The following is a 27007-nucleotide window of genomic DNA, read 5'->3' on the forward strand; positions in this document are numbered from 1 at the left end:
TTTGTATGACTTAGTCCTCATGATGAACTTACTTAGGTAAAAAAAATCTAATGTACAATAGGTCAATTTCATACTTGTAGAAAATATTAGCCTATATTACTATATATTATAAATATTACTATATATTACAAAATTAATACATTCATTTTTCTTATATTTTCTATGGATTAGATTTTGACAATGTCAATAACATAACATTACATATTTTTAATCTGTTAGGCCAAACATTACTGCTACACAGGAGCTAGCAAGTTGTACCACAAATACTACAAATAGCAAAAATTTGATATGTGGTGTATTACTTCAATAAAGTGTATAGGATCAATAAATGACAAAATAGATTCCGCCTATTAAACTGTGGGCTGGTCACCGCATGTAGGATATAATTAATATATACTTTATTTTAAAATGGCTAGCGAGGATGTAATTGAATTGGGTTCATCTGACGATGAAACCCAGCCTGCACCAAAGAAGGTCGTGGTTTTATAAATTATTGTACTTAGTAATTTTAATGTTGTGTTTTTATATGTATGTTCATTGTAATCGTTTTAATTTTCAGAAAAAACTAATGCCTAATGCTATGGTTAATATACCGACAAAGCTACCAGGAGTTACCATAAAACCGGCAAAATTTAATTTAATTCCTGCTCCAAGGATTTCAAGCAATCCCTCTAAGGCCTATAACGTCCCCAAGGGAATTTTGTCAAAACCAATCATGATTGGCAAAGGTAATATTAGCTTTGATCGCAATATTAATAAATATAAGCCCTCTCCTGCAATCTGTGTTCCTATCTTGAAAAATAACCCCAAGGTCACGAGACCTGTTACATCAACTCCAAACAGAAATTTCATTAACCCAATAAGTATAGCAAAAAATTTAAAAAAGTCTGAAACTGTAATTAAGAAATTACCACCAAGTAAAAAATTCAAAAGTCCTGCAGAAATACAAGGGCCCAGACTATTGGATAATTTGCCACCAGGAATTACTATCAGACCTTTAGCTCATGCTGGTGTATCTGGATTCAATAAAAATCGTAATGCTAGTATTCTGAAAAATTCTATTGGTGAAATATTAACTGTAGAAATAGATGATGAAGAATCAATTGAGTCATCAATAGGTAGTCCGCAATGGTACCTGAGACCTGAAGAGCAAATAGATAACAATTTGCCCAAAGAACATGATGAAGTTGTAAATAAGTCTTATGGCAATATTGAGCTGTCATTGGAAGAACAAAATAATAAAGAACCAGAAATTAAAAACTTTGTGGAAATAACTATAGAAGATAGTCCTGTTAAAGGTTTGCATTTAAGAGAAAGAAGTCAGATTGGAAAAGAGTTATCTATAACCGTTGAAGACAGTCCAGTTAAAGTAATTGAAAATAAAGACGAAGATAGAGATGGTAGATTAGGACTGGAGAAAGCACCACAGAGTAAAAAGAAATTGGAGTACCCAACAAGAAAAGTTATCAAAGATGTACGACAAGTAGTGGAAATTGAAATTGATCTCATGGAAACGGGTCCATTTATATGTAATGATAATAATGATACAGGTAATGAACAAATTGAATCAAATTCTGGTGAACAAGGTAATTTAAAGCATAAAGAAGCTTATGTTATTAATGATTATTCTAAAGATAACTCACCCCAACGTGGTGATGGAGAATTCCATCCAGTTTATCAAAATTTTATAGATTTGTGTTTTGAGCTTGAAAATTCTGAAGACATGAGAAAAATTGTTGAGAAGAAAATAAAAGCATATTATAAACAATGTCCAAAGGAATATGTAGAGTCTGAAGAGTTCATTGATATGGTTTCTGGTAAAATAGTGTCAATGGGAGCTGCACCAGGGAAAATGTATTTATTTATTAAAGATGTAGTCGATGAATTGAATTTGCAAAGGAAAATGTCCAAAACATTAGGCCCGAAGACAACAGACATTATACAAGGTATCTAAAAGATTTAAATACTATTTTGTTTATGAAGTAATTCATATATTATTATTATAATAGATTATATTATTAATGTTATAATTCATATATTATTGATGTATCATAGGTTAAGATAGTGTGAATATAGATCTCCTATCCAATGAGTGTTCTAAAAGGTTTAGGGAATATTTGTTTAGTGCGAAGCTCTCATTATCTTTTTTAACTATGTTTACTCAAATGGTGGAGTTGTCCGTAGCCTTCTCTTCTACAGTTAGGACCTGCTATAAGTTTTAGCAACTGGATCTACTTTTCTTGGTTAATTTGATCTTGGAAAAAACATTTATAACTTTTTTTAGTTTTATGTGTTTAGTTTCATTTTATTTTTGATTACTCTGACACAGTTCAGAGATTCAGTTTACATAGCCATATGTGATACAAGGGGAAAATTAAATTTTATTAAATTTCTTTTTACTATGTAATGTATGCATAATCTCATTTAGTGATAGAATTTTCCCTTTTCCCTTTTACTGTCTTTAGTGTTAGGTCACTGCGAGAGATGATCTTTTTATTGCCTTCTTTTGATTGAAAGTATATTTCAAACTCTTTGTACAAGGTAAAAGTTATCCAACAATTTTATATTTATTTAAACTATAAATGAATGACAAATTATATTGTTTTGTTTCTCATATTTTATTTTATAATCAGATAAAATAATTGCTGGAGACGAAAGTGAATATGACTCCAAGAGACAAAAACAAATAAGAAAATTAGAGAAAACCATAAAGAAATTACACAGAGCAATACAAAAACTAGAAGAACAGGAGGTAGATTTCGAAGATGAGGATGATTCAGTTTATCTATTGACTGAAAGGTAAATTTTGTCTTGATTTAAATGTATTTTGAAATGAATGAGTGTTTTATTTATTTCTTTCTGTTCTGTTCACTGTTTGATAGATGTTTAATTTTTTAAACTGAAAATAAATTTTTAAATCATTGTAATTTGTAAGATTTTTAACTTTGTTGGTATAATTTCATCTTGTAAAATGATGGTTTCAGAAGTGTTGTGTTGACAGTTATACGGGCCTATGCCGTAGTAATAAACACAAGCTCTGCTCATCTAGTTAATAGAAAAATAAACATTTATTTATGTATTGTAGAAAACCTTTCCCTTTCTCCAGTATTTGCATATTAATTATACATTAAATATTTCTGATTTTAATTTAAGGTATAAAGAAAGAATGGTCCGTGTTTATGCAAAGTTTTGCCAGTTGACAAATACTAAAATGCCATCAGAACCTCGTATAAACTTAGAAGTTAGACCTGGACGCCCCGTAGGCCCTGCAAGAAAACTTGAAAAGTGGATAAATAAAAAAGTGCCAATAGGAACACCATTACCATTCCCCGACTTTCATGATGTTATTCGTTGTGTTCGGGAGGCTAATGGGGAAGATAATTTGGGTTGGAATGAAGTTGATATAATGGAGGAAGGTATGTTTATGACAAACAAACATTCTATGTATAATAATTTTGTCATTGTTAATTTATCAAACATTAGCCTGTGAAGAGCTAGAATAGCTGATAGAAACAGTTCATGTAAAATCTGACTCTTCTTTATAAAATATTGTGCTGCATTTCAGCAAGATATTAACCAAAATTAATACGTGTAACATATGTTACGTGTTTCAATTGTTCATTTAGTAAATAAAATAATAAAACCATATGTTAGCATGTTTGCTGTGCCAATAAATGTGTGATAAAACAATAAGAGTACTTTATGTATTTAATATTTTGTTCTGGTCAAAAGAAATGTTTTAATGATTACTTTTATCTACAATATATGTTTATAACTTATTTGGGCGAATTAATTACTCTTCTCAAATTTTCAACCTATTATTTGGCTTAGGTTAGTAGAAAAATGTTTACAAAAAGAAAGAAATCGTAAACACTTATATTCGGTGCATAGATTCGGTATTAGATATTACTTAACTTTTCCTTTTTTTTTATAGCATAGGAAGGCGGTTGAGCATATGGGCCACCTGATGATAAGTGGTCACCAACGCCCTTAGACATTGGCATTGTAAGAAATGTCAACCATCGCTTACATATCCAATGCGCTACCAACCTTGGGAACTAATATTTTATGTCCCTTGTGCCTGTAATTACACTGGCTCACTCACCCTTCAAACCGGAACACAACAATATCAAGTACTGTTGTTTTGCGGTAGAATATCTGATGAGTGGGTAGTACCTACCCAGATAAGCTTGCACAAAGCACTACCATCAGTTAAGCCTGCTTGAAAGGTTTTCTTTTTGTGTTTAATTGATGAGAATATATTTAACGAGCCGGTTGGCGTGGTTGGTGGATGCTTGCCTTTCACGCCGAAGGTTGTGGGTTCGATTCCTACCCAGGAAAGATATTTGTGTGCATGAACATGTCTGTTTGTCCTAAGTCTGGGTGTAATTATCTATATAAGTATGTATTTACAAAAGAAAAATAGTATATGTAGTATATCAGTTATCTGGTTTCTATAGTACAAGCTCTGTACAAGCTTAATTTGGGATCAGATGGCTGTGTGCGAAAAATGTCCCTGCAAATTATTATTATTTAAAATTTTCAAATTAATTCATTTCTTATTTGCGTAGCTCGCGACTTATTTACGAGATGTGGTAAAAAACTCCAAAGGCGCCGACAAGAAAATGAATGGAGACTGGCTATTTCAAGAATATCTCTTGATATAGATCCGGCAGTGGAAAATGTTGATCTCAAAAAGAAGCTGGATGAAAACCAATCTTTGGCGTCTAAAAGAGAGACAGAGCTTTTGAACAAGTAAGTAAATGACAAATAGTAAAATTTTATAAAGAATAGTTTTAATGAAACATGTGTGTTTTAATGAAATATATGGTTTTTGTAATGTGACAGTTTTATTAGGAACATATATTAAAAGAAATTTATACTAAAAATAACGATATACGATCTAATTGATATTGTAATTTTTAGGTATGTAGATAGACAGAACCAATTGAAGCTTGTAGCTGAAGAAATTGGAGACAAAGAAGCAGAAGAGTCTCCAGTAGAAAGTGAGGAAGAGGAACTTGTTGAGGATAACAATTCATTAGTGAATAAACAGAAACGTAAAGAAAGGCTTAAGAGACTACTACAAGAAAAACATAGAAAAACAGAAGAAAAAGAAAATGATCCAACAAAAGAAGAAAACAGTAATATTAAAAGTAATGAAAAACTGGTGCAATCGAAACCAGTAGAGCCAGACAATAAATTGCCAGAGGACAGTCTAAACAAAATAGACATTGCAGATAATGACAATGCTCAAGAAATTGAAGAATATGTTGTAATTGAAAACACTGATGAAAATATAATAACAAATAAAGCAGAAGATAAGAAGGGTGACAGTGATGTATATGACTTTGAATCTGATATAGATGAACTACATCTTTTACAGAAATTGCACTCTGAAAATGAAAGTGAGTCATCAATTCTTGAGTCTTCTGATTCTGATACGCCCATAGCTATCTCAGATACTTTAGAATCAGACAGTGATACAGAAAATAAAAAGCCTTTCAGCGATGTAATAAGTATTGAAAATTCCAGTTACTCTGAATCTGAAGTTACTGCTGATGGTTTTTCAAAAGAATGTGATGTAAAAAAATCAAATGTTGAAAACTTAGTGAGCTCTGCTTTCGAAGTTGAGTATTACGCAACCAGTCCTGCGCGAAAAGGAAACGAAAATATAATTGAAAATATACTTCTTGCTTCGTCTGACGATGACAGCTCAAATAATAATACAAGATATGACGAAACGTGCATAAATTTAAAAGACGACGATATATCTTTCACAGAGACAACTGTAGTAACAACAGGAATAACTGTCAATAAGAACTTGTTTGAGAACAAATCCTTCACGGAAACAGCAGCTGTAACAACAGGAATAACTATCAATAAAAACTTGTTTGAGAACAATAATGCTTTAAAAATACGAGAGGATATATTTGAAAATGTCAATATGAATAAGTTAATCAACGAACAAGGAGACAAACAAAGTACCAATAGTATGAATACTGTTATAGAATGTTCTGATGTTGATGATGTTAATAATTTATGTGAGGCATCAATAGACGAGGTAGAAAACAGAAGTATATCAGATGATGTTCATTCAGTTGAAAGTCTCGATACCCGAATTGAACAAAACGAACAAGAAATAAACTTTATACAAGTGGAGAGACATAAGGAACCATTTAAAATTATGGAGCTAAGCAGTGAGAATATGAATAATGACATACAATCGAATGACTCACCTGCCAATGTCGAGACTGGTAATGCTAATTCTATGGAAATAGAATAAAATTTATATAACTATCAAATAAAAAACACTTAAACAATTGAGCTATTTAATTGTATTGCTTATATTCAGTTTTTAATTTTATGCTGTATATAGATATTAATATTATAAATATAAGAATAAGACCTATTTAAACAATAAAAAGATGGATAAGCAAGAAGTAGATTGCAACAAAATAATTGTTTTATTATTAAGAATCATCATATTTTAAGACTTGTATACAGAAATTTTTATTATAAATGTAGTAAGTTTCGGGTAAATTAAATAAATGAAGCTGAGCTTGTGTTAACAGAATGTATCTCTGTTTACATATGTATTAAATTATATTTCGACGAGTTAAGTAAGGAGAGTAGCTGATATATAATCAATTATGTCAAATTAGTCAAAAATATAATTTTATTTTAAAACAATCTGGAATTAAAGAAGATTTTAGTATATGTTAATTTGAGTAATTGCTCTATGGCTTACAATGATATCTCGAAGTAAAATATTTCTAGTTTGTGATTTTGTTTGATAGAAACATTGCACAATTTTAAGATATATCTAATATTATATTCAATAGTTATTGTAAGTTAATCTAGACAAACTGATTGTACGCAAATGTGTTATAAAATAATTAAAAAACTAGTAAAAATTGTATTAGCATTTCCTCACTTGTTGCATAAACTACGAAATCAACATTGTCATGTCCTACACATTGTGTAATGTTCTCAATGTCTGCTTAGATTATCTTAAGTAAATGTTTTAGATTTAATATAAGCAGATAGAATGGACTGAGCAATTGACGATTGTCTAATGATCTTGCGTTGAGCGACCTCTGAATATAAATATATGCCAATTGTAAAAACTCCTATGATAAAATTAATTTCAAGTATATTGTTTTTAAATGTGAATTTGTACAGGGGGTGTGAGGTCTGTGGCCACGTGTATCCACCTCTTAAGCGATGCGAGTGCTTTCCGAGGCACGGGAGTGTACACACTTCCAACTTCCAGACTCCGGGCTGCTGCTGAGAATTTTCTGATAGAAAAATCTAATAACTTTTTATTGGCCCAGCCTGGGAATTGAACCCAGGACCGCCGGGTCTGCGGCCTTACATCAAGCCACTAGACCAACGAGGCAGTCAAATTTATCCTAATAATAAGAATTTATCCTAACTAAATATGTTTTTTTGTTTGTTACGCTTTTACTCAATATTGACCATCACGAAATTTTGCGTACACATCAGTGGTACAGAAAAGGACATTGGTACTAACATCATCCATCACACGCGGGTAAAAAGTAGTATATTTATATGATCTCAATTGTATGTTCTGTCGAAGATCCAAACATTCCGCGGGAGTCAAGGTTCACTGGTTGGCATGTCTTGTTCTTGAATGTCTTTTTGGCTTATGGTCTCTCAAACTTTTTTGTCCATATTTAATTAAAAGGTAGTGATTGCTCAGTCCAGTCCATGTCTATAGATTTCAACTACAATTATTGATGTTTAAAAAATAAACAGTAATATTTAGTCGTCACAACATTTATTTACAATATTTACAATGATCAAAGCTTAAGTACATAATGTATACATTCCTCTAGTTGAAACATATTGGTCCAGCTGTAAATGAGAACTCATGTTCAGCGTCTACAAACGAGAGTGGCTGAAAATCACTAATTGGCAATCTATCGCTGCGAGATGTCTTCACTTCAAGAACTATTTCACCGGTTCCATCCTGTGTAATATATTTAAAATACAATAAATTTTAAAAAAGAAAGACGTTTTTGAATTCTTTTTATTACCTAATTATTACTAAAATGCCATTGGTGGCAATCGAAAAAATATAATATAAAAGGCTGTTTTTTTGATATATAGATTCTTCGTGGATTGAACTGGTTATACAAATGTGTCTTCTATTAGTAAAATATACAATAGAACTAGCAAATTAAAAGACTTGAGATAGACAAATAGTAAAAGCTTTTTTTTTTCAAATTAAAGTTATGCTCTTGACAAAATACAAACCTTGCAGTTGTCCTTTATTATCTTAGGCTCTTTAAACTCTACATTGTTTTGTCCAAATAGTTTTAGTTCATTCACTCTTATTAAATCAGACGGTATGTCTGACCTGAAACGAAAAGTATTTGTTAGTTGATATATGATATGATAAATGGCCGTCATGCTTATAATTTGTGATCGTAATATATTCCCACCTCTGTGGAGCTTGGGTGTTAACGCAGGTGTAGGTGAAGTTCTGTCTCGCACCGTTTGAAAGTAGTCGAAGAAAACGAAGTTGTATGGAGCCAGAACCTTCGCTATCATATGTAATCTGAAATTAAAAAGAAAACGTTGTATTATAATTTTATTCATGTCATTACATTTTTTTATGCAAATAATATTTTATTGTTTATTTTGCCAGAAACAACAGAAAAAAATTAATTTTAAAGCATAATCGTTTATTTAAATCGACGTTAATATATATTTTCATATTAATTTTAAAAACCATTAGGGTTTAATTAGACGTCAAAATTACCATTAGGTGTGTTGTTTTCGTGTTTTTCTATCTATATATAAAATTTAATTTTTCATCATAGAATTTGTATCAACCATTAGTTTAGGTAACATCCACTCAACACGTATTCTACTACCGAAAAGCAATACTCAGTATTGTTCTGGTTTAAAGTGAGTCAGTGAAATTACAGGCACGAGGGACATAACATCGTAGTTCCTAAGATTGACAATGTAAGGAATAGTTAATATTTCTTACAATGCTAATGTCTATGGGCGGTGGTGACTAGTAACCATCAGGTGGCCCATTTACCCGTCCGCATACTTATTTTATATACAAAAGACGGAAATTACTAATAATAACTTACCCTAAATCCATTTTCTATTTGTGAGAATTTATGTGCAGAAGCATCGGAATATAGTGAAGGATTCATATGGTCAGGAAACAGACAGGTATTGTGTTCTTTGCAGTACACACGAATTGGACGTCCACTGCCCCCTCGTGCGTCAACCCAGTAGTAACCTGTAGTACAAATAAAAAAGGTATTAAAAGATAAATCTATGGGAACACTTATAAAAATCGAGAATAAAGAGGTTTAAAAATTACAAAATATATTTTAGTAAAATCTCTTTTGCTTTTGCGCAAATACATGTGGTATTTATGTACATGTTACATAACAATTTAAATTGATGTACGCATTTTGTAGAATAGGTATTCTAATTTTTTGATAGATCTTGGTTATATATACTACTCTGTTTTTCTAGAAACATAAAGAGTTTTACAATCATTGATTATGTTGTTAATCTCTTGTTTTCTTTATAATTCAGTGTAACAACAATAGAATAAAGTTTACATACCGTCAGTCAAATTAACATGTGAAGTCCGTAGATCTTTGCAAGAGAGCGCAGGATTGGATCTCGTACCCCAGGGCCTTCTTGCGGTTTCCATAGCTGTTCGTGCGGCGATAACGCCTGACATGATTTCATGCGCCCACTCTTCTTCGGCTAAAAATCAATATAATCCATTATAGATATCAGCATTAAAACAACATTAGGAGAAGCATCCTAATATTTTGGGTTGTCTGGGGCGACGTTTTTATATTAACGGAAAAATATGCCTTATGACCGATAGACGGTTTTAGGTTGGACGTAATATTACGCCAACCGGGTGAAAAGGGTTCATTCGAACTTAAAATAAATTACCGTCATCGAAAATGTCTTCTGTCGCAGTCTCCAAAGTCTCTTCATCTATGCTCCGTCTTTTTCTACTAGACATGAATAACCCTGCGGGTAATTGTGGGGCTAATGCTGGAGGTCCTGGAGGTCCAGGAGCTCCTGGTGGTCCAGGCAGACCCGGTCGACCTTCAGGTCCAGGTGAACCTTTAGGACCGAGAGGACCTTCTGCTCCGACTGGCCCAGGAGCACCAACGTCACCTTTACCACCCGCAGGTCCGATAGGACCCTAAAATATATAAGATTTATACCGTAACAGCCTGTGAATGTCCCACTACTGGGCTAAAGGCCTCCTCTCCTCTTTTTGAGGAGAGGGTTTGGAGCTTATTCCACCACGCTGCTCCAATGCGGGTTGGTGGAATACACATGTGGCAGAATTTCAGTGAAATTAGACACATGCAGGTTTCCTCACGATGTTTTCCTTCACCGTAAAGCACGAGATGAATTATAATCGCAAATTAAGCACATGAAAATTCAGTGGTGCTTGCCCGGGTTTGAACCCACGATCATCGGTTAGGATTCCCGCGTTCTTACCACTGGGCCATCTCGGCTCACCAAGAATAAGATTTATAGCAGAGAAAAAATGACCCAGTGGTTAGAACACTTGCATCTAAGCCAAAGTTGTAGGTTCAAACCTACTTTTTTTTAAACGTTTATACTCGGCAGTGAAGGAAAACATCGTGAGGAAACCTGCATTGTGTTGGATAAAATCTGTCACATATATATCCACCAATCCGCATTAAAGCAGCGTGGGGGAATAAGCTCCGAAACTTCTCCTTAAATGGAGGAGATGGAGGCCTTAGCCCAGCAGCGGGACTTTTACAGGTTGTTACTTTATAGAATACGCTAGTTTCTACATTTTGCAATTGTTAATAATGTGATAATAATAATAATAATGTCCTCCGAATCGATTTCGAGCACGGCAGCCAATCTCAAGAGAAATTAGCAAACTGCGCAGGGCATATTATAATGCATAAGTGTGTGCGTAAACACAGATGCACTTTCTATTGTCTGAATCTCATAATTCGATGGAGCACGATCGGAATTCGACACGATGGGAAAGAGTGCAGGCGCAGAACCAAAGGCTTTACGTGCTTTCCGAGGCACGGGAGTGTACACACTTCCAAATCACAATCTCGGGGTGCTACTGAGAATTTTTGACAATAAAATTCAATAGCTTTTTATTGTCCCGGCCTTGAACTCAGGGCCTCCAGGTCTACGGCCTTACACCTAGCCACTAGACTAACAAGGAAGTAATGTGAGACAATAATGTCCTAATTAGTGTACCTAATTAATATAGATTAAATGTATTTTTTCGATGATTACCATGTCGCCTTTTGGTCCAGCAAGGCCAATAGGACCCTGTGGGCCTTGTTTTCCTACTTCTCCCTGATCTCCTTTAATACCCATTGGCCCAGTTTCTCCAATATGCCCTTTTGGTCCTCTATTTCCCTTGTCACCCTTCATTCCTTGTGGGCCTGGTGGTCCAGAGATACCTGGTGGGCCGGATGGTCCCATAAATCCAGGTGGTCCTACATCACCCTAAAATAATTTATCGGTATAAATATATATATTAAACGATATTAAATATGCGATTTACAATACTTTTACTAAAAAATTTGCAATAAATAGTGAAATTTCTTCAACTACTTTAATTTTTAAAAATCAACCGTATACAATTTCACTGTAACTATATATGTTATATGTCTATAATTTAATTTAACATTAGGAAAAACTTTACTGGTGGACCAGGAAGTCCTCTTAATCCTCGTTGACCTTCTGGTCCAGGCACTCCAATCGCACCAGCGGGGCCCACATCACCCGGAGAACCTTTAGGACCAGTATCTCCCTTTTCACCTGGTAATCCAGGGCTTCCTTGAGCTCCTGCTGGACCTTCTGTGCCCTGCAAAAACATCGAGTTTATTAAAAGAAACTTATTAAGAATCAACTTTCTCTTTTTTCTCGCTTATGCTTTTTATTTTCAAAATTTGTGGATGGGCAATAATACCAAACTTTGCTCTTGCTAAAACGATGGGCGAAAGAAACAACTCATCGCGCTGAAGTAAACCTATCTCTGCCGGTCAATCTCGCGAGTTTTTACAAATCGATGATACGCGACGCAAGAAAACTTTACAATTAAAGGAACACTACAGGTATGATTAAATATAATTATTTGTTTAAATTATTTTTAACAGGTTATTGCTTACGGGGCTGCCGGGCATTCCAGTTTCGCCTGGTTTTCCTATTGGTCCAGTAGGTCCAGGTGGGCCGGGTGGTCCTGTACTACCCTCTGGGCCATCTGAACCTGGTTCACCCTTTATTCCTTGTGGCCCTGGTTCGCCTCGATCTCCGGGAAAACCAGGTGGTCCAGGGTCTCCTTTAGGTCCCTCCGGTCCAGGAAGTCCTTTAGAACCTGTTTCACCTTGGAGTCCCGGTGCTCCATCATCCCCTTTTGGTCCTGCAGGTCCTCTCGGTCCCTTTTGTTAGTAACAATAAATTATACCTTAAGCACCAATATTTATTAATACGAAAATAATAAAAAATATTTATATATTTATACATAAGGTATTTACCCTGGTAATTAGGAATTTTGATATTTGGAATTAATTATGATACCTTAATTTACATCTATAAAATCATTTTTAATTTACAGTTTTCCTTAATTAATGTGCTTACATTTTTTCCTTCTGGTCCTTGAGGCCCTTGTGGTCCAGTAGCACCTGGATTCCCTACTTCTCCCTGCTCTCCTACGGGTCCTCTAAGGCCTTGTTCCCCCTGATTTCCCTTTGGACCTCGTCGCCCAGGAGGCCCAGTAAGACCAGCAGGTCCAGGTGGCCCTATTAAAATGTAATTTTTCGTTTTAGACAGAACAATAGTACTAATAAAATCTTATATTTTTAATTATTAATAAAATATTTTAGCGATCAGGATCAGGATAGTCCTCTATAAATAAATAAGGTAATTTCTATATTCACTTAAAATATCATCCACTTCAATACTTATTTCTTGTTTTTGAAATTCGTTCTACACTTTATTTTAGAAAAAGGCCATGATTAACTGGTTATACCTATAGGTCCATTATCTCCTCTATCTCCTTTTAATCCTTGATCGCCTTTAGAGCCTTCTGGTCCATTTTTTCCCGGAGGTCCAGCGGGTCCTCGAGTGCCGTCAGTTCCAGGGATTCCAGGTGGTCCGGGATCACCTTGTGGACCCTTATCTCCTGGTAGTCCAACAGGACCCGGCTCCCCTCTTAAACCTTGTATTCCTGGTGAGCCAATGGGACCCTGGAGGTGTAATTTTCAGACACTTATAAAATTACTAAATTAATTGTACTTATTATTTTATTAAATGTTTCCGTACGTTAGTAGTACGTAGTCTTCCTGAAATTTGCCAAGTCAAGAAGCATTCCCCGATAAATAACGTAAGTATTACCGGAATATTTAATAAGAATAAAGTTAAAAAAGATACATAGTCAAGATCGTTTAAAATTTTTTATTAACATTAAAATCAAAGTCATTGTGTAAACGTTACTTATCTAAATCGATATATCTTTTGTACAATTTCATAATGGAATTTGCTCAAATCTTGTACATATCGAAGTGGTTGCAGTGACAGAAACACAATAAGTTTTACAGAAACGAGCCTATGTGAATAAAGTTTATATCGCTTTAAACTCGTCACTTTTTTCAATAAAATACTGTGCTGCTATGTATTGGAATATCGGGTCTTTTTTCACACAAATTATATGCGACCTTAACGAACTAATTCTAATTCTAATTCGAATCGAAACTAATTCTAATTCGAATCGAATATAATTAATAAAAGATGAAGAATAATTGATGATTTTTTGGACATCAAATAAAAGTTTAATAAGGGTTATGATAATTTGATATAAACATACGGGTTCTCCCATTGCACCCTTGAAGCCCTTTTCTCCTGGAGGTCCTGCGTCTCCTTTGTCACCATCTTCTCCTGGGGGACCCACAGGACCTGGAGTGCCAGTCAATCCTCTTGGTCCAGGTAAACCGTCTCGACCGGCAGGACCTTATATGATGAGATAAAATATTTTTAGCAGAAATAATACTCAACATATTTATCTGTAATCTATACCATCTAAGGCAACTGAGGTAGAGAATTCATTTTAATTATAAATTTAAAATAGATTCATTTAACGACGTTTACTTCATCATTTAACAAATTTGAAAAAAATGTTTTATATACAACTTGAATTTAAAAATCTCTACAATATTTTAAATAAATAAAGAAGAATTTAATGAGGTATTTACGAGGCCTGAAGAGACATCTTTCGGGCCAGCAAGACGGGGGCGGCTAGTGCAGATCATTATTTTTGACTGTACTGACCGTCATCGCGTTTGGACGCTACTACCACTAACCATCAGATGGAGTGGAGGCATTTGCCACCTCGGAAATTATTAAAAATAAACAAAATTTTTAACTGTATCAATTACCCATAGGTCCAGGTTCACCAATTTCTCCCTTTTGTCCACCTGGCCCTGGAGATCCTCGTGGTCCTTCGCGGCCCGTAGGACCTTGTAATCCTTCCTGTCCAGCCTCTCCTTGCTCACCTTTTTCACCTCTTACACCTTGTGGACCTGGTGGACCAAGGTCACCTTTAGATCCAGGTGTTCCCTGCAAGTAAATAAAACGTGTTTTTTTCAATCTGCTTGTTTGCTTGCTAGCAGAAATCATTTCAATTATTCCTTTATTATAAATTAAAGCCTTTTAGCAGGTAAGTGCAAATTATTCTCAAATAAAATAACTTACAGGCACTCCTGGTAATCCTGGTTCACCGTTAGGTCCGGGTGAGCCCGGAGGACCGACAGGTCCAGGTTTACCCTCGGGACCAGATGGTCCTGGGGGACCGTCTTTACCCATTTCACCGGGCGCTCCTATTTCTCCTGGTGTTCCTGGTATACCAGAAGGACCTTGAAGTCCAGGTGGTCCAGGATCACCGGATTGTCCTTGTGGCCCAGTTAGTCCAGGAGGTCCAGGTAACCCCGATGATCCGATCTCTCCCTTTAAAAGTATTATTAGGGTAATATTACTACTTTATAAATAATACGTATATTATTATTTCAGCTCAAGAAAATTACTTCTTAGAGAAATATTTACAGGAAAAAAAAACAGTTAAATTTAAATACTTAACAAAAAGTAGGTACCGTAGGTCCCCTTTCTCCTGGTGTTCCAGGCAACCCGGGTTTGCCATCTGCGCCAGGTGGTCCCATATTGCCAGGAAAACCGCGTGGACCTTCTAATCCTTGGGGGCCACGTTCACCAATAGAACCAGGGGGACCAGGTTGCCCCGTATCACCTTTAGGACCTGGCGGTCCATCGGATCCTCTACGTCCACGTGGACCTCGATAACCCTTAATAATAAAAAAAAAAATAATAAAGAGAAAATAGTAATTATTACTGGAAGTAGCTTGAGTTGTTTCTGTTACTTCGTTAAATATGTTTTTTTTAAATAGGCAATATGACATGAAAGTCTTGAATCATAACCCAAGATAAAAATATATCACATGATTTAAAATTTGAGTTATAGTCAAAAGGGATAGAATTAAAAAAAAGGAAACAAACTGTTTGCTAATATTGTAAATGCAAAACAATGTGGCGTTTGCACATCTTTTATTTATTACGCTAGATCGCTCTTTATATATGTTTCAATAAAATTCAGAATTCATAGTCATTGTTAGTGATAAATTTTTACATTTAGTTACAATGTGGTCGATATGTAAGAGTATGTGATCGCCATCCCCATCGCTTGGATAAATTAGTCTTTTGAGTATATTCAGCATCGTATTTTCCTAAGAGAATGGGGGCGTACGCACAGAAGCGGTATGTCTAGATCCGACACCAACATAACTCGCTGTTACCTAATTTTTGCTAAAAATATTTAGTGTAAATACTTAACCATTATCAGGACGAATTAAAAGTGCTATTAAGCATCCGCTTGAATCATTTTATTCCGTTTTTTTTTCATTGCAATATTGACTCCGGGTTATACAAAGGAATCCTTGTTGATATCCGTTTATGTTATATGTAGGATAAATGTGTTCATATAAAATTCTAAACATAAATAAATTTACATAGCATGGTGTCTTTTCCATATTATTTAAAGTCTCGTATTGCTTACCCTCGGTCCGCCTTCACCACGATCTCCAGGTACTCCAATCAATCCCTGCCAATTAACGAATATAATAGTTTATTATAGATAAGTGACAAAGTATAGTTTTTATTTTTATAAAGTAAAGCTATAATTATTGTAAATGGTTATTAGATGAATTCGTAGTTCAATTAAGACATATACATTTATTAAGTAAAATGTTTTTTACCATTATTCCTTTTGTTCCTCGTCGTCCACGTCTCCCAGCCGCTCCTTTGTCTCCCTTTTCTCCTTGAGTTCCAGGATATCCAGAAGGGCCCTGAGGTCCAGTTGCGCCCTTTTCGCCGGAAGGACCAATAGATCCCGTTTCTCCTCTAGGTCCTTCTGTACCCTATAAGTGATGTATCAGTATTTTATTTATTTATGTTTATTAAAAAAAAATATATTAATTATAAAAAAGTCAAATTTGTTTACTTTTTGTCCTTCAGGTCCTTCAATGCCTGGTGGCCCAGACTCACCAAGTAATCCACGTTCTCCTTTAGGTCCTATTTCACCCTTTTCTCCTTCAAGTCCTATATTTACAAAAGTAAAATAATATGTGCATCTTGCAAGATTTTGTTTTGTTTTTGTAAAAAAATATTTTTGATTTCTTTTTTTATACCTCTGATTCCTTTGTCTCCTTTTTCACCAGATAAGCCTCTTGGTCCTTCGTCGCCTTTTAATCCTCGAGACCCCGGAAAGCCTAACATTCCCTGTCAATAAATGATTATTAATGTTATACACGAGTAGTGGAAGCAATGTAACATTGTGAAATGTCTTGTCTGCAATTACCTGTGGGCCTGGTGATCCTACTTCACCAGGTGAACCTTGTTGTCCAGGTGTTCCAGGAGTTCCTGGTGAGCCTTCGGGGCCTGGAAGTCCCGACATGCCAGGTTTACCTTGTGGACCCTAGACAATTATTATGAGTTATAAAAATAAATTATGCAATGCAATTAAATCAGCATTGTTTTTATATTTCTATACTTGAATGCCTGGAGCACCGATAGAACCCTGTGGTCCAGGTGAGCCAGCAGGACCTATAGGGCCTGGTTGGCCTGGTGATCCAGGTGAGCCAGGCTGTCCTGCTGCTCCTTTAGTTCCTTGTGGTCCCTCGTTACCCGGTATACCGGGATATCCGATTAATCCCGGAAATCCTCGAGGGCCTGTGAAACCTCTTGGGCCCTGTTAAAATATTTTTCACATTATTTATTTTAGTTTTGTTCTTGAAAAATAAGAAAATATAAGCAAATAACTATTTACAGGTTTATGTTATTACCAGTTCACCGGATAATCCTGGTGGTCCAGGTGGTCCATCATCACCCGGTGCTCCATCAAGTCCAGGAGCACCAGCTTCTCCTTGTTGCCCTGGTGTGCCTCTCTCTCCTTTATCGCCAGGCATCCCTGTTTGTCCAGGATATCCTTGATCCCCTTTCTGGCCAGAAGGTCCGGAAGATCCCCGTTCTCCATCTCTACCTGCGTGGCCTCTTCGACCCAATCGCCCCGGTGGTCCTTGTGAGCCTCTTGGGCCTGGTGGTCCCTAGTGATTTTTTAAATTATAAATAAAAAATTCTAAGTAATACTATATACTATAATACCCAATTTTATAGTTATTTGTAGTGGCTTAAAACTATTTTTTTACTGGTTCTCCTTGATCTCCCGGCTCGCCCTTTGAACCTTCTGGCCCGATATCTCCTTCTGGACCAGGTGGTCCGGTAAGGCCCATAGGGCCCTCAGCTCCTCTCATTGCTGCCTGTTAAAATTTTCCCACGTAAGAATGTGTATTCAAGCTATTATTTTGGTTTAGCTATAGGAGATTAAGAAGATTTTTTGTTAAATACCATGTGTTGAGTAAGTATTTGACGAAGTGCTTCAGATTGTGCATCAGGTCCTTTTTCATTGCCCGGTTGTTGTATCTGTAAAAGTTAATAATGTATTTCGATTTAAAATAATTATTTTTTGTAAATTAATAACGTATACAACATAAGTACTAACTGGAACTACAAAAACATGTCCTGGAGCTCCAGGAAATCCTTGTTGGCCCTCTCCACCGGGCTTACCCGGTTCACCTTTAGGCCCTCTTGGACCTTGTGGACCTGGGGGCCCAGGATATCCACGTGGACCCATATATGTCCCTGTACTTCCATAGTCGTAGTAAGTATCCGATGAATCGTACCTTGATGATCCGTTGCCCTGTACGAAATACAAAAATGTAATAGTTGTAATATTTATTTATTAGATATTAATCACCAGATTTTTTCTGATTAGTAAATTTATTTATTTTAATATGTACCCTTTTAAACATAATCATATTAAAATATGTTAAATTAATATCAAATACTTTATGATATATAATATATTCAAATAACATGTGACAGGACGATTAGTTGGTTTTTCTTCTAAATAATCGGAATTGCGATTCAAGGGGGGGTGCATCTAGCAATATTGCCCCTATCTCGGGCAGCCATCATTAGTAGATATTTTTAATTCAGATTTGCGTAATTATAAAAGTGCTCTTTGTAAATAATTCCTGTACTATAATTATTTAATAATATATTATTACTATTAATAAAATTTAATTCTGTGTTATTTTATGGTATAAATTATTGTCCCTTTTTTCTTTTGATTTAGTGTCCTGTTGAATTTTTTTTTATTATTGTTTTTGCACAAGAAATGAATAACTATAATAACTGGTGGTAGAGCTTTGTGCAAGCTCGTCTGGGTAGGTACCATCCACTCATCAGATATTCTACCGCAAAACAGTAGTATTGGTATTGTTGTGTACCGGTTTGAAGGGTGAGTGAGCCAGTGTAATTACAGGCACAAGGGACATAACATCTTAGTTCCCAAGGTTGGTGGCGCATTGGTGATGTAATCGATGGTTAACATTTCTTACAATGCCAATGTCTAAGGGCGTTTGGTGACCACTTACCATCAGGTGGCCCATATGCTCGTCCGCCTTCCTATTCTATAATAAGCTCAAGTATACCGAATAATCAGGAAGTTAGGATTTAAGGTTTATCAACACAGTTTGAACCTTTTGTATTATAAGATTTCATACAAACATTTTCTATTCTAAAATAATCTTAAATAACGATACGAGTACATTTTTAAAAACAACTCGTTTTGTCAGTGTTTAAAAATCATTAATATTTGCAAAAAAAATATTTTGCTTACTTTAGAATGACTAAATTTTCACTCCAATTATTTTATGCTAAATCCTAAAAAAATTAACACAATTTTCGAAGTTTACGTATCAATAAATGTATGTATGTGTCTCATTATCTATAACCACACTCTTTTGATGCCTAAGGCGTTGAAATCGATACGCGTCTCATTATTTTTGTTGCGATTTTACCATCCTACGTTTCAAATAAATTCGTTAAAAAACACAACTGTATTGTCACGTAGTTTGAATTCTAAATAATTTTGCTAGCATTTACAGCCGATTGTCTTTGAAGAACAGTTGTACAAAAATGTATATTAGTGTAAAGCTTTGGCAGAAAATAATAAATTACAGTAATTCCATGCTATGCGCTTGTCACGCCTGTTGCAGACTATATGCCTACTAAATATTGCTATTTAATCAAATAAAAGCCGATTTTTTTTACTTTAAAACAGTTATTGTGACTTATCTATATATGTATACATATAAGTTATGTGTATGTCCGGTTGTTTCAGTCCAGTTTGTGTCATAGTTTTGTCAACGAAATCGAAGACTTAAAATTAAAAATTACATAAAATATAAAATCATACACATTTAGTAAATGATTTGTCTATATTTAGATCAAAGTATAACGTTAGGGATTGAGGGGGCGCACTCCTCTCTCGAAATATAATTTTCCTAGCTGGGTGAGTTATTTTATATTTAACTAAAAATTTTAGTAGCTTAAAATAAAATAGAGATTTACCAGAGAATACCAGGATGCAGTATGTCTAGCCGAAAAAAAGACGGCGTTTATGGTGGTTTATATCAGAATAACTTGAAGAAAAACTTAAGTACATTCATAATAAAAAAAAAAAATTACAGCGACCAGATGATGAATGAATATATGAAGTTTTAACTATTCTGTTGGTTAACCCGATTGCGCTCAATTCAGAATAAATATGTGAGATTGTTTTAGAAATATGATAAAAGTTCATTATTATTTTTAATTACTGTAATTTATTGCACCATATATTTGGTATTATATAACGATAAAATCCTACCTCGATAAAGCTTGGTGGATGTGTAAGCCAATCCGTATCTTCGGTCGTTGTGAAAGGCGTGTAGGATGATTCCGTCGTGGTAAGCGTAGGGGTTTCCGTATCGCCGTCGGTATCTCTTTTTGGCTAAAACATTATTCATTGTTATCACCACCAGGGTATAGGAGGGTATATATTTATATATAAAGTAACCTAGACATTGTGTTGGCACGAATTTTGTAATTGGTTTAAACTTCCAGTTTCCGAATGCGCGTGGGGGAGTCGGTCAGGTGTTAATTATTCTATATCCTTGGTTTACTTGTGGTGATTAGTTGAGTAGTTAAAACGTGGATTCGTAATAAACAAACAAATAAACAAACACACTTTGCATTTATAATTTTAGTTAGGATTTAAAGTGACGTATTAGAAATATTAAAAATAGTGTTCGTGACGGAGTGAGAGTAATTTTTACGTCAACGGATATTATTGTCTAGTATACATACATATATATAGCTTACCGTAACGGTGACAATACCGGAAGATCCGGTAGGACTGACTTCAATACTAGAGGGTGTTGGATTGTATTCGTCTGTATCCGTAAATCTGCCAAAAATGCTGTTTTCATCTGCAAGGAGAATTGCAATTTAATAATTTCAAAATTAACTGTTAGATACATAGTCAAAAACGTACTGACATCTTAAGCGTCAACGTAGAAATAACTCTTAAATAGTTTTATTAATAAGATTCAAGGTTCACTGAGCTTTAAATATATAAAACAGGGCAAGGAGCAGATCTACTTGCTCACTGTTATTTGTTTTTAACTTTCCTGAATGAAAATGATCAAAAAGACATATGATTCGATAAAAGATTATATAAATGATAAAAACGTGTGGGGTAAATTATTAAATTGTATTTAATTAACATCATTAATGTCAGAAAAGATTCAGTACTGAGATTATATTAGATGAGAGGTAACAATTAAACTTGTACATTGACGATTTAAAAGTGCTATTAAGCATCCGCTTGAATCATTTTATTCCGTTTTTTTTTCATTGCAATAATGACTCCGGGTTATACAAAGGTTCCTTCTTCCTTGTTGATATCCGTTTATAGTATATTAAAAATCGCCAAAATTGTAAGCTATTATATTTATAATAATATTTATATTATATTTATAATAATAAATATATATTTTATTTAGGCTGTATCCAAGTTTTGTATTTTTTTTTCTCTGTGGTGAACAATAAAGTATAAAGTAAAGTAAAAATTAATGCTGATATATTACCATTAATCATAATTATTTTAAAGATATAATTGAGTTCTCATTTATATTGTTGTTTTTTCCCACTTTGTTCTCAATCATATAATGCTCAGGCCTAAATAGTTCCATTAACTACTATTGACAACCACTATCTTATAGGATAAATAACTATAATTATCATTCTTAAATATCAAATACTTAAGTCATAATCTTGCTTTAGTTGATATTGATTGGAAATCTACGTTTGCGAGTGATATGTAAAAAGTAGGTAACAGACATACCATTACAATATATTATATAATGTGATTAATAAGCGTACCTATTAAAGAAAGATTGTGTGCTGTTGTTTGTGGAGCGTTAATTTATAATTGAAATATAATAAAAAAATAAAAATATATAATGATTACGACACATTTTCTAAATAATCCTGAAAAAGATACAAGATGAATGATTGAAGAAATATTGTTGCATTGAAATCCTACGTAAGAAAAGAAAAGTAAAATGTTATTAAAATATATAAAATCATTAAATCAAAGATAAATTATAGGTACACGTTTTCTTGGTAGAGTAAATCTTGACATGACAACAACCTAAGATGGCATTAAAATTATTATTCGCTTAATATATTTGCAGTTTGTTTTTGAATCTTCATAAAGGGAAACACACGTTAGTGTTTGTGTTCACGTTTAATGGGAATTATAGTTTGTAAATCCATTAGAAATCATTACAATTATAAATACGTCATAGAGTGAGCAAAGCTATCAACAAGCCGAGTTCCATTGAAATGTAATTCAATATTTTTTATATACTGAACTGAATTTATTTAAAAAAAATCGAGTTGTATATTTACATCCTTATATATCTAATATGTGAATATTGTGCTGTTGTCATAATTGATTGTAGTCATCCTTACCTTCGTCGGTGGAAACTGGATAAGGTGCCGTAAAACCATAAGAATCAGGCACTTGCCAATATGGCCTTGTCGTCGTAAGATCTCTGCTAGCAGCTGCCCATAAGGTTTCAGATTGGTTTTTATCAGTGAATAATCTTTGTCCAAATTTGTCATATCTCTCATTTTCATTAACCGATGGTTGTGTAGCATGCACAGAAACATCGTAATCAGGTGTCTTATCAAATTCATTCCCCGAATTCAATGATCCATAGTCGTATGATCCAAATGATCCGCAATCTGGTGCTACAGTTATACACATGTCGTACGCAAGGTCCGGTTGATTAGCGAACTGGAGCAATTCAATATCGCCCTGTAATAAACAATTGGTGAATTAAGGTTGTTAAAATAACGGCCATCATTTCGTCACATCGAAAGAATTTAAATTGAGGCAAATCAATGTTGATTATATTGGAAAACAGTAATAATAATAATAACGTCCTCCAGACCGATTTCGGCCACGGCGGTCAATCTCAAGAGAATTAGCCATAGGAAAACAGTAGCGCTGATTTCAACTTATTACATTTGAAATATTTTTAAAAACGATATGGTTTCATGAATGTATTCTTGTCAAAATCCATACGATTTTGATGAGGGCCTTCTACTAACAAATTGGCACTTTATAGCAATCGAATAGAAGCGTAATCGTTGCGGTTTATCAGTTTTCCTATTGTTTAATTTAATTATCGACTATTGGCATAAAAGTTAACACTTAAGTGGACACACGGGACGTATCCTTGACGTATCGTAATCGTTATAGATTAGTAGAATTGGCCCCCTGATATTTTGTAGGATTGATGACTTGAATTTATAATCATATACATATTAAATAGATAGTGTTGGTGATAACAAATCAAATTAAAGTTTTCGTTCTATATGTAAAAATATTTAAAAGAAAAGTAAAGTAACGGCCTGTAAATATTACACTGTATAAGGCTTGTGCTCATTCCACCACGCTGTATATCCAATGCGGATTGATACACACGTGGAAGAAATATAGTTAGTTTTGACGAGCCGGTTGTCGTGGTTGGTAGATACTTGTCTTTCACACCGAAGGTTGTGGGTTCGATTCCCACCCAGGACAGACATTTGTGTGCATGAAAAAGTCTGTTTGTCCTGAGTCTGGGTGTAATTATACATACTATAATTAATTACATACTATAATTATATTATAGCATGTATTTACAAAAGAAAAGTAGTGTATGTAGTATATCAGTTGTCGAGTTTCCATAGCACAAGCTTTGTACAAGCTTAATTTGGGATCAGATGGCTCTGTGTGAAAAATGTCCTAGGATATTATTATTATTATTATTATAGTTAGCTTATTAATATTGGACGAAATCATTACCTCATAATACTGGTCAGGTGTTACTTGTGTGCCGACGACTAAAACTCCAGCTAAATTAAAGGTGCTGCCAGGATGTCGCCGTAGAGGAATCGTGCCTCTGATCTCGCAGTCAACGAGTAGTGTTACGGAATCACCTTTAATGCTAACTGCTACTCTATGCCACCTAAATATTTTATAAGTTATTATAATAAGTAAAATTTAATATTATTTTCATTTAATTATCATTAAGCAATTGTTTAAGAAACCTATTTATAGCTATAAAATAAAATAGTAATTACCGTCTTTTCTTTCTTTATATGAACTAAAAAAATCAGCAATAGAGAAAACCTTTAAGCATGAAGCCCTCATATTTCTGACTGTATCATTGCTTTAATTAATAAAAGCTAGTGAATGTAACTGTCCGATTTTTATGTAGTAAATTCTACATCGTGACTTTTCATGATATGATATGATATGATACTACTATAAGAGACATTTTTTGGTGATTATTTATTTCTTTAAGGGAAATTGCGTTTTAAGCTATTTATGAATATAAATTACAATTAATTAGTCCGTACTTTTCATCAGCAATATTAACACGATAGGTGAGCAGCTCGTGATCTTCAGGCTGGCCTCGTGTGTCCTCGTAGTACAACTCTATGAGCTCACCAATAACCAACTGCAATTGTTCATCGCCAGCATCCGAATACAGAACAAATAGAGGATTCTGGTCTGTACCTGCTTAGAAACAAAAAAAAAAAATTGAAAATTTGGCTTTTCTGTTTGCAATAAGAGCAAAAAAACTTATGAAAAAAATCTAAAGACACTTAATCTTCAATTGCATTTGATTAGAATTACAAGACAATATTTACCCGGTAAACGTACAACTGCTAATATTGAGAAGTCTTCAGGGAAGGTGTTAAAGAACATCCCAGCCGCTAGTTGGTGAAGGGTCGCGTTTTCGTTGAGAGAGAAGGCCGTTGATTCGTTTTCGGGTGTGCCAGGCGACTGACAGCGGCCTGGCACTCTTGTTACTCCTTCAGGTAATGTGCCATCTTGCACCACCGAGAGTACGTCGAAAATTTCAAGGCTTTCTATAATCAGACATGGACGTGACTACATGTCGAATATTATGTATGTATATATATATACATATATAAAGAATAACATGGGTTAATCCCTATGGGTTTTTGTCGTCTGATGTGCCTTCGAAATACATAATTGTTTTTTGGCCTCAAGCTCTGTGTGCCTAAAGACGTCCTTGCTGTACTTTAGTTATAAACTTTACGGGATGTGTGTGTGCTTTCAATGATTTATAACAGGTTATTCAAAAACATTGGTCAAAAAAAGGTTCGATCTAAAATTTCTTTACGACATGATATTCTACGATTTATCAAATATTTAAAATAAGATATTTTTAAAACATTTTAAAATATATAATAACTGTTATGTGAAATATAAAAGTGCCGTATATCCTTTAAGTAAAATAAATTACAATATATTGAATTTTCATATAAAAAGAAAGAAATAAGCACTTTATTCAACTTTTATACGAAAATGTGAATAAACAATAGAATAGCTAAATTTAATAAGATAAACAAAATACACTCACCGTTCCCAGTTCCAACGCAGAGTACGCAAAACAATATAAGGAGGAGCCCTTTCATTTCAAGAGCCATTGCGGCCCGAATAAATATGTCAAAGGGATAATATTTACATTTGGTCCCATCCCGGTAGTAAAGGGTTGAAAGTTATAGGTGGTTCTGTAAGACCCCTTGGGTGGAAGGCATGATGCGCCCCCGATGGGCACCGTTTGACTGATTTAAACGCGTGTACAATTCAGCATCACACATCGCTATGTGAATTGCATTGGTGTCAAAATAATAAATATCAATTACTGAATGGGAATAAATGTTCTCTTTAGCGTTGGAGAGTTTAAAGTTATGTTTGTTGGGAAAAGTAGAGGGTTCTTGTACACTTTATATTTAGGTCATACGTTTGCGGTGTCAGATTATGACGGTTGTTATTTATCAATGTGTACTTGTTATATAAGCAATAAATATAGGATATTTTTCATTCTTTTTATTTTACTAAGCTGTCTTGTTGGTCCAATCTAGTGCCTAATAAGACTGCAAACCCTAGTACTAGGTTCAAACTCCAGGGCGGAATTTAAAAGGGGTTTTTCTGTCGAAAATTTTTCAATTCGGAAATCATGGCAGTGAATATACTTCCGTGCTTCATAAAGCACGCAAAGCCGTTGGGTTCTGCGCTTGAACAACCTCCAATCGTTTCGTATATAATAATAGGAATAAATATACATTTATTAAATATGGATCTGCGACGGTTGTTGTAGCTCGGAATTAGAAAGTTGTCAGTTTATACTTTCGAAAAGCATGTAAAGCCTAACCTGTGCCGGATTGCTGTCCCATCGGACTATGAGAGTTACCTACCTGAGAGTGCTTTGTTTGCACTCACATCTACATGCGCACACACACAAAAATATCTTCTGCGTAGCTGGCTTTTCCTTCAGATTGGCAGCCGTGGCCAAAATCGACAAATGACTAAGGACTATGAGACTGGTATATTTGACATGATACATTGTTGAAAAACACAATACATAGTATTTTTGTAGAATAAACGAATGTGAATATTTAATTTTACAAATAGCATTCATTCACGTAAATCTCATTAAATTCGAAGTAGATTTCTGTGATACAAATGATTTGATATTAAACATTTCCAGAATTTGTTTTGAGAAAAGGTTATTGACATTTCGCGACTAGGATTCAATCAAATTGGACGCCTCGCGAATTAGATAGACACTCTTGTTATGAGAGCAGACGCTTTCGTTGTTAAATAGATTAAGATTTATTTTCTCTGAGTTGAGAATGTTGACTTCATTAAATATTTTTACGTTTCACGGTTTATGTGCAAAACACTTTTCTTAATGTATTTTTTATTGTTATTTCATCTACTTATTTATTTATAAGTTTAACAACTCATACACATAAATAGTAAAGAAATAATATGAGTGATGATGATGATGATGATATGTCCTCCTGACCGAAGAGAGATTAGCCAACTGCGCTGAAGATATTATAGTGCACAAGTGTGTGTAATCAGATG

The 27007-nt window shown here is 34.3% G+C and overlaps 2 protein-coding genes across 4 annotated transcripts; one reads left to right on the plus strand and one right to left on the minus strand.

Moving 5' to 3' along the window:
* The first annotated feature begins 236 nt into the window (after positions 1-236).
* Positions 237-7798, plus strand: LOC126779412 (daxx-like protein). Its single transcript, XM_050503334.1, has 6 exons — positions 237-474; positions 560-1946; positions 2634-2799; positions 3154-3416; positions 4572-4755; positions 4927-7798. Exons 1-6 carry the CDS (start codon positions 409-411, stop codon positions 6284-6286), a joined length of 3426 nt encoding a protein of 1141 aa, XP_050359291.1. The 5' UTR covers positions 237-408; the 3' UTR covers positions 6287-7798.
* LOC126779400 (collagen alpha-1(I) chain-like) lies at positions 7783-26154 on the minus strand. Of its 3 annotated transcripts, none has more exons than XM_050503326.1 (32): positions 25494-26154; positions 24754-24975; positions 24460-24619; positions 23903-24065; positions 22519-22867; positions 20863-20969; positions 20369-20491; positions 18155-18352; positions 18001-18075; positions 17802-17912; positions 17439-17699; positions 17147-17344; positions 16955-17071; positions 16785-16875; positions 16598-16695; positions 16353-16514; positions 16154-16198; positions 15180-15386; positions 14785-15036; positions 14469-14649; positions 13901-14043; positions 13067-13283; positions 12676-12836; positions 12207-12476; positions 11741-11902; positions 11326-11541; positions 9970-10228; positions 9625-9771; positions 9135-9289; positions 8472-8587; positions 8284-8386; positions 7783-7996 (listed from the first exon to the last, which is right to left on the minus strand). In XM_050503326.1, the coding sequence occupies exons 1-32, from the start codon at positions 25558-25560 to the stop codon at positions 7859-7861; spliced, it is 5274 nt and encodes a 1757-aa protein (XP_050359283.1). In that variant the 5' UTR covers positions 25561-26154; the 3' UTR covers positions 7783-7858. The 3 variants fall into 3 exon arrangements, 2 of the variants coding, with proteins under 2 accessions (XP_050359283.1, XP_050359281.1); XM_050503324.1 differs by having other exon boundaries at positions 24460-24622; XR_007670351.1 differs by lacking the exons at positions 7783-7996; positions 8284-8386; positions 8472-8587 and having other exon boundaries at positions 9182-9289; positions 9625-9760; positions 9956-10228; positions 24460-24622.
* Between the last annotated feature and the right edge of the window lie 853 nt (positions 26155-27007).

The sequence above is a fragment of the Nymphalis io genome, chromosome 2 (genome assembly GCF_905147045.1).
Source record: "Nymphalis io chromosome 2, ilAglIoxx1.1, whole genome shotgun sequence".
NCBI classification, from domain to species: Eukaryota; Metazoa; Arthropoda; class Insecta; order Lepidoptera; family Nymphalidae; genus Nymphalis; species Nymphalis io.